We start from the raw sequence: 6,921 nt of genomic DNA on the forward strand, positions 1-6,921 counted from the left end.
TTTTTTTCCGGTGAAGTGCAGGTTGTTACCTTCAGCTATGGTGTTTACTCCAGGAAGGACTTTTCAAGGCCCTGCTTCCAACATCTCAAAAAATGAAGCATAGCGATGAAAATCTTGCTGAGAAGAGGTTATTAGAAAACCAAATTGCAACAAGAAAGCATAGGAAGTTTGAATGGAATTATTATCACCTGAACCTGAAGCAACACACTTATTGAAAAGGATTGCTGCTCCTGATGCCATTCTGGAACCAAACGAAGGGGAATAACCAAAATAGACACATAAAAAGTCAAACAAGAAACCTAAATTGCACCAGAAAGAAATGGGTACCAACTACATAAAAGTAAACAGACACCAACTCTACCATTTATAGTTACCTACAGCACACCTCCCTTCAATTGTTTTCAGCCCATCTACAAAAAGTACCAAATCACCATAATTGGCCTTTAACTGAATCTGATATGAAGTACCCCAGAAATGACAAGGATACAACATAGAAGGTGAATGTCATTCATAGTAAGGTACAGAAATTATAAGCAAGAAAACAGCCTGTACCTTTCAGTTATGTGAAGAAAGGCTCCTGAACATGAAGTTCAAAGTTTACAGTCTTTAATATCTGATAAAATTCAACAATTATTTATGATCATAAAAATTGAAACAATCAGTTAAGAATTGTGAAGATACCAATAGAAAGCAAAAACTAGCACCACAAAAAAATATATATTTACCAATTCAGTTCCTTCATTCAGAACCAAATCATTCCATTCTCTTCTCTGTTTGGACTCACTGTCTTCATCCGCCAAGTCCTTTTTCTTAGATGCCTTTCCACAGGTTACAGAATCATACAATGCCATCGCTAGGCACTTGTATAGAGGCTGTGGAGGAACTTGTCTGAACTCTGAAGCAATCTGCAACAGTTTAATTCACAGACTGAAAAAAGAAAAATTAGCACATAAAGCAATATCAAATTGTCTTTTAAGTAACATTAATTAAGAAAACAACAATCAAAGCACAATAAAGTCACGAACTTTCTCTCCCTCTGTATTTCCTTTTCATGTTTATTCTTTCTATAAATTCTCAGCAACCAATCAATGGCCAAAGGAATAAATCCCAATACAAGTATATACAACTTTAAAAAAAAAAAAACTCTACATTAAACCAATTAAAATTATAACTTCAAAAGGAGAATCTGTTTTTCTTTCACAATCCTTTCCTTACCATTGAATTTCTCAGCAACCATCAATAATATCATCAAAAACCAAAACTAGCCCAAATGAGTCCAAGCATGCCACTCTCCCAGAAACCAAACACAAAAAGAAAAAGAACCGGAAACAACAAATCAAAGTAGTTCATTTTCTAATGCATAAAGTTCAATACTTTCTTACCATAAGTAGTATGTGAAATGGGGTAGCACAGGTTACAGAATCATACAATGCCATCGCTAGGCACTTGTATAGAGGCTGTGGAGGAACTTGTCTGAACTCTGAAGCAATCTGCAACAGTTTAATTCACAGACTGAAAAAAGAAAAATTAGCACATAAAGCAATATCAAATTGTCTTTTAAGTAACATTAATTAAGAAAACAACAATCAAAGCACAATAAAGTCACGAACTTTCTCTCCCTCTCTATTTCCTTTTCATGTTTATTCTTTCTATAAATTCTCAGCAAACAATCAATGGCCAAAGGAATAAATCCCAATACAAGTATATACAACTTTAAAAAAAAAAAAACTAAATTAAACCAATTAAAATTATAACTTCAAAAGGAGAAATCTGTTTTACTTTCTCAACCCTTTTCTTATCATTGAATTTCTCAGCAACCATCAATAATATCATCAAAAACCAAAACTAGCCCAAATGAGTCCAAGCATGCCACTCTCCCAGAAACCAAACACAAAAAGAAAAAGAACCGGAAACAACAAATCAAAGTAGTTCATTTTCTAATGCATAAAGTTCAATACTTTCTTACCATAAGTAGTATGTGAAATGGGGTAGTGATCATTTTGATCTTCTTTGAGCAGGTAAGAAGAGGACTCCCTTGAGGGGCCTAAATTGAACCCCAGGAGTGAACTTTACTAACTCTTCTATACATTCTTTGAGCTCTACTGGGCTTGTTACTGGCGAAGCTGGCTGCTCCTTTTTTGTGCAGACCTTACCTGTTTCAGTTTCTCCGTGGCTAACAGGCAGTGCTTGCATTTCCAAGTTGTCTTTTGACGACAAATCGGCGATTATCCGAGCAATGGCAGACGACAGTTTGTTTATTATTAAATGGATTACGCGTGGTTTTTAAGTTGAAGCGACGAGTCGTCCACGAGTTTTACTTCCAATAAAATGATGGAATGAAGTTCAATTATTTATGGGATGGGAAAATGTTTATATAATTGTGTAAGTAAATGATTTATGTTGCTTGGGTATATTTTAGTGGCAATTTTATTTTTTAAAAAAAATATTTAATTTAACTGAGTAATTTTTCATTAAATTTTATCGGGTTAAATAAATCATTAAAATAATAATCGAGTTAATTAAATTTATTGAAATTAGTGTTTTTATTCGTATAAATAAAAACCTTACATGAGTTAAGCTTATATTTATAAGTTTTATGGATCAATTCTTCATATTAAATATAATTTTTTTATTTTTATATCTCATTTATATTTTATAAAATCTCTTACCTTTAAAAAAATAAGTAAATTTAGAGGGGGGGGGGGTTCTGAACTAAATTGGAATTTAATATTATTGCCTTGAGAAATTTTGTTACATTCTATAGTGGGGTTGGTCCCCTAGGTTTGGTCCGATATTCAATCAAATGAATGAAAAAATCTGTATTGACTTTCCTCCTGAAAATTTTGTGACCATCTCCCTACCGGGACAAAATCCATCTCTGCAGCGCTCTTGATTTCTGACCTCCACTTCTTTATGGTATGTGTCTAATCTACCTGTACAGTATCGTATATCATGATTTTTTATCCTGTGTTCTTAAATGGAAGCTGGCTTGCACCATTCATCTTCCAGAATTTAATTTAGTATCCTAGGTATAATGTTACTACATCCTAGACTGGACTAGTATCGTTCGAGCTATCTTTGGTTCCAGTTTCCGGTTCCTTTGCGACAGACGAATGTGGCTTAACAGAACCATCTAAAGAATGATGTTCTTGCTCATTCACTGTTTGACATTCTACAAGATTTTCCATCTCAGGATATACACATATAGCAGGCTCTGAATGGATGTTGTGTATGCCTCAACTGTTGTATAATCATTAGGCGATATGAATTGTCCGCTGGCACATGTTCCGTTGTCGAAACTGGAACAAGTAAATACCTTCAACACCTGTGGAATAGCAATTCAGTTGGCGAACATGAACAGCAAGATCTTAGGCTACAAAATTTCTTTGATCTTCCCTTTGATATACTTGTGGGATGTCGCCGATTCGGATTTATTTATAATTCAGAACAAATTAGCATTATAAAGTCGTGTGTAAATTTAAGAATTCTAATTAAATTATGTGATGAAGTATCGAGGTGCAAAAAAAAAAATGATCGAGTTAAGTATTAATGATAAGTGCAAGTATGTAAAACTTAGGTAATGGGATTTGATAAATTTTAAATTAAAATTAAAATTAACATAATTTAAAAATATGTATTTTGATGTACCAACATTAAGCCTAACTAGATTTTTAGCTCGTTGGCCAGTTAGATCAAATTTTTTTATGTATGAAAAAAATATCTAGATATTACTAGTGTTTTTTCTAATAGAAAAAATAAATTAAACCATGTGTAAAATAAAAATTACTTAAAATATCATTAGAGAGATATTAAAATAAAAATAGTGAAATGTATTTGGACTATGTTTTTAATTTGATTTGAGCTCATACCCAATAAATTTAATTCGGTAATATTGAGCTTAGATGATGGTTCAAACTTGTTGAAGTTTTAGTCTAAATTACTAGCTTTCATCAATAATGTCTATGCATTAGGTTCAGAACACCACAAACTCACAATTTAAAAACATATTTCGAAGGAAATTGACAATAACAATCCAATCCATTATTACGTAGTAGCAATGAAACTAAGCAAGATAAAATCATTATGCCGATTTTACGGAAGCTATAGTCTGTATGAAAGTGAGGATAAGCAGGATAGCTGCTGCAACAGTTGCCGTACCTCTCCAAATATTGGGGAAATATACAAGTTTCAAGGTTGCCTTTCGATGGTTAAAGCGGTTCTCATAGTGAGCATTTATCTCTTGAGAGATATCACCAAAACAATTGCAATTGTTACCAATATTTTCGCAAAAATTGTTAATCACATTTGAAACTGCGGCATCGTCACCTAGCCAGTGGAGAGTGATTCCCTTTCCGACTAGCAAACCCACGTCTTCTGCACTGTCGATAAGATGGTCCATAAACTTAATGTAACCGCATACATAAGCTTCAACCGGGTAGCAGCACTGCTCCAAGGCCATGATATTTCGTACAAGACGTTCGAAGCTGTGATCAACTTCCAAGCGTGGTATTTTCAACACACCTTTCTCAAATTTTATGTTGACCAGGCATTTGTCTTGGGTAACCTGAAACTTCACTCCTGCCTTGCGAAGCATGACCGCACTATCTTTCAGCTTGATAGGATTAAAACTATAAGTTCGTTCAATGGATCCCTTCAGCATAAAACTCCTTAGTAAATCAGTGAAATGCTTGCTTCCCTTTACAATCTGTCTGGTTTCTGCCACTTGTGAAAACTTGTGCTTTTGAAAATGAAACGTAGCAATATCGCTTGTGTGCTTTCCAAAAATGTAGGTAACAAGATCAAGAAAAGATTCCCATGTTGCATCTTGGAGATCACGATTGATCTCATGATATATATCCCAAATGATGGAGAAAGGTAGTTGGTTTTCAAGTAGAATCAAGTTTTCTCGTATGTCAAACATCATCCTGGGCTCAAAATGATTAGGCTGTTGATACTCTGAAAACAGCATCCAGCAAGATCATCTCTATGAAATCACAGCTACTGATTCGGTTGAATTTCTCTGAATAGCAGATTCGGATATACTTTTCTTTATTCTGAATGCTGATCACAAGATCCCTAATTTTCTCCTCATACATCCCATACAGTTCAGTAAACTCTTTGAAACATCTCCATTTATGATTTTGCATGGCCTCTATTCTTTTAGTCTCGCGGGGAAGAGGACATATTGAAATCAGTAGTGGAGTGTAGGCTTTCCAATTTACGCCTCGAAGCGATTTGGGCACCCTGTATATACTGCAATCAGCCCGGTCCTGTTGAGAGGTCAGCCCTTCCATCTTATTATGCAGCTGTGCCAAAATCTTGCTAGTCATCTCAATTTTGAGTTCCGGGTTTGAAATACTTGAGGTACTTGCTGTATCCTTTCCTTTGTTTGAAGGACTTAAGTTTTTAATATCCTTATCAATGTTTGAATCACTTCCTACATCAATAACTTTTCCCTTGTTTGGAGAACTTGACTCATCGTCTTCCATGTTTGATGCCCTTGAGTAAATTTATCCTTTTCCAGTCTGCAGGTTCGGTGCAACAAACCTAGAATCAATGAAAGGTATATAGTTCAATTTAGAGGGTTTTTTTTTTTTAGATATATTTTTACCTAACTAATATCATGACTTCTATGTTATTTCACAAAATCAAAGCACATTTTTCCATGCTACTTCATGAGTATATTTGTCCATGTAATTTTTCAGAGCAATGCTATAAGAAAATCATACGAAAATTTCAGATGAACTGTTGTAATTGCTCTTGATCAATCATTTAATATTTTTGGAAGGAGCTGAGAATAACATAATGACTTGAGTTTGCTTTAGCTAACCTTTCCTATTTATATATATGTGGTAGAAAATGGTAATAATCGTAGGGATTACAACATTGAAATAATCATATATTAATTTCTTATTTAAAAATATACATGCTATATATTCTATAATATACCCCCTCAAGTTGAGGATGGAGGATCAACCTGAAGCTTTAACATAAAAGCAGTAAAAAACGTAACGAAAAGTGATTTGGTAAAGACATCAACAAGTTGACCCCAAGAAGAGATAAAGCTAATGTAAATTCCCTTCTTCGCAACCTAGTCGTAGACAAAATGATAATTTACCTCAACATGCTTAGTATGAGCATAAAAGATAGGATTCACTGAGAGATAAGTCACACCAAAATTATCACACCAAATGATAGGAGCAAAGACAGAGGAAACCTACAGATTTGTTAACAAATATTGAAGCTAGATGATCTTAGCAGTACCATCTACTAAGACTTTATACTCAGTCTCAATGGAGAAGCGGGCAACTGTATATTGCTTGCTGGATTTCCATGAAATTGATGTCTAACCAAAGAAAACAAGATAGCTATCTGTAGACTTGAGATCATCAATATTACTGTTGCTATCTAATTTTTAACTCATGTTTTTGATAAATTTTTAGAAAAAACTAAAAATAGCAAAAAACAATGAAAACCCCAAAAAATATATTTTGATATATTTACATTATTTTTAGTATTTTCAACGTTATCTCAGAAGAATTTAAATTTTCTAAAGTATTTTAAACGTGTTCAACTTTTAACATTTTAATTTTACAATTATTAATTTTTCTTGTTGTGTCAATATTAATATTGCTCGCTCTCGAAAATAAAAAAAAGCATTAAAATTTACAAAACAAAAAAAAAGAAAAAAAAGAAGAAAAGTTGAGTTTAGAAATGCAGCAACATTTTACTAATAAATATTATAAATACTAGTTTACAGTAAAAAAAACAGGAGAGGAGAAAAATTTAGAGGTAAAACCCTAAAGCTATGGGATGGGTAGAGAAAATTTTAGGGGAAAATCAGGAAAAAAAAACCCTAAAGCTAAAACAAAAAAAACTCTAAAAATCTAAACTCTGTCCCCTGCAGCTGCCCCTCTCCTT

At 33.4% G+C, this 6,921-nt stretch overlaps 1 protein-coding gene and 1 long non-coding RNA gene across 5 annotated transcripts in view; both read right to left on the reverse strand.

The window, feature by feature from the left end:
* Positions 1–1,406, reverse strand: LOC105138996 (uncharacterized). 4 transcript variants are annotated; one of them, XR_844899.1, is made up of 5 exons: positions 1,383–1,405; positions 726–927; positions 553–613; positions 375–410; positions 2–241 (listed from the first exon to the last, which is right to left on the reverse strand). It is a non-coding gene; the product is annotated as an uncharacterized LOC105138996 (long non-coding RNA). The 4 variants fall into 4 exon arrangements; XR_844898.1 differs by having other exon boundaries at positions 3–241; positions 362–410; XR_844896.1 differs by having other exon boundaries at positions 1–410.
* A 2,675-nt stretch (positions 1,407–4,081) lies between these two features.
* Positions 4,082–6,921, reverse strand: part of LOC105139051 (UPF0481 protein At3g47200-like) — a 13,816-nt gene continuing 10,976 nt past the window's right edge. The window contains exon 4 of the mRNA XM_011045352.1: positions 4,082–4,956. Within this exon, the coding sequence (XP_011043654.1) occupies positions 4,082–4,956 (875 nt within the window). The remainder of the gene's footprint in view (positions 4,957–6,921) is intronic.

The sequence above is a fragment of the Populus euphratica genome, unplaced genomic scaffold, assembly GCF_000495115.2.
Source record: "Populus euphratica unplaced genomic scaffold, PopEup_1.0 scaffold226.1, whole genome shotgun sequence".
Lineage (NCBI taxonomy): Eukaryota > Viridiplantae > Streptophyta > Magnoliopsida > Malpighiales > Salicaceae > Populus > Populus euphratica.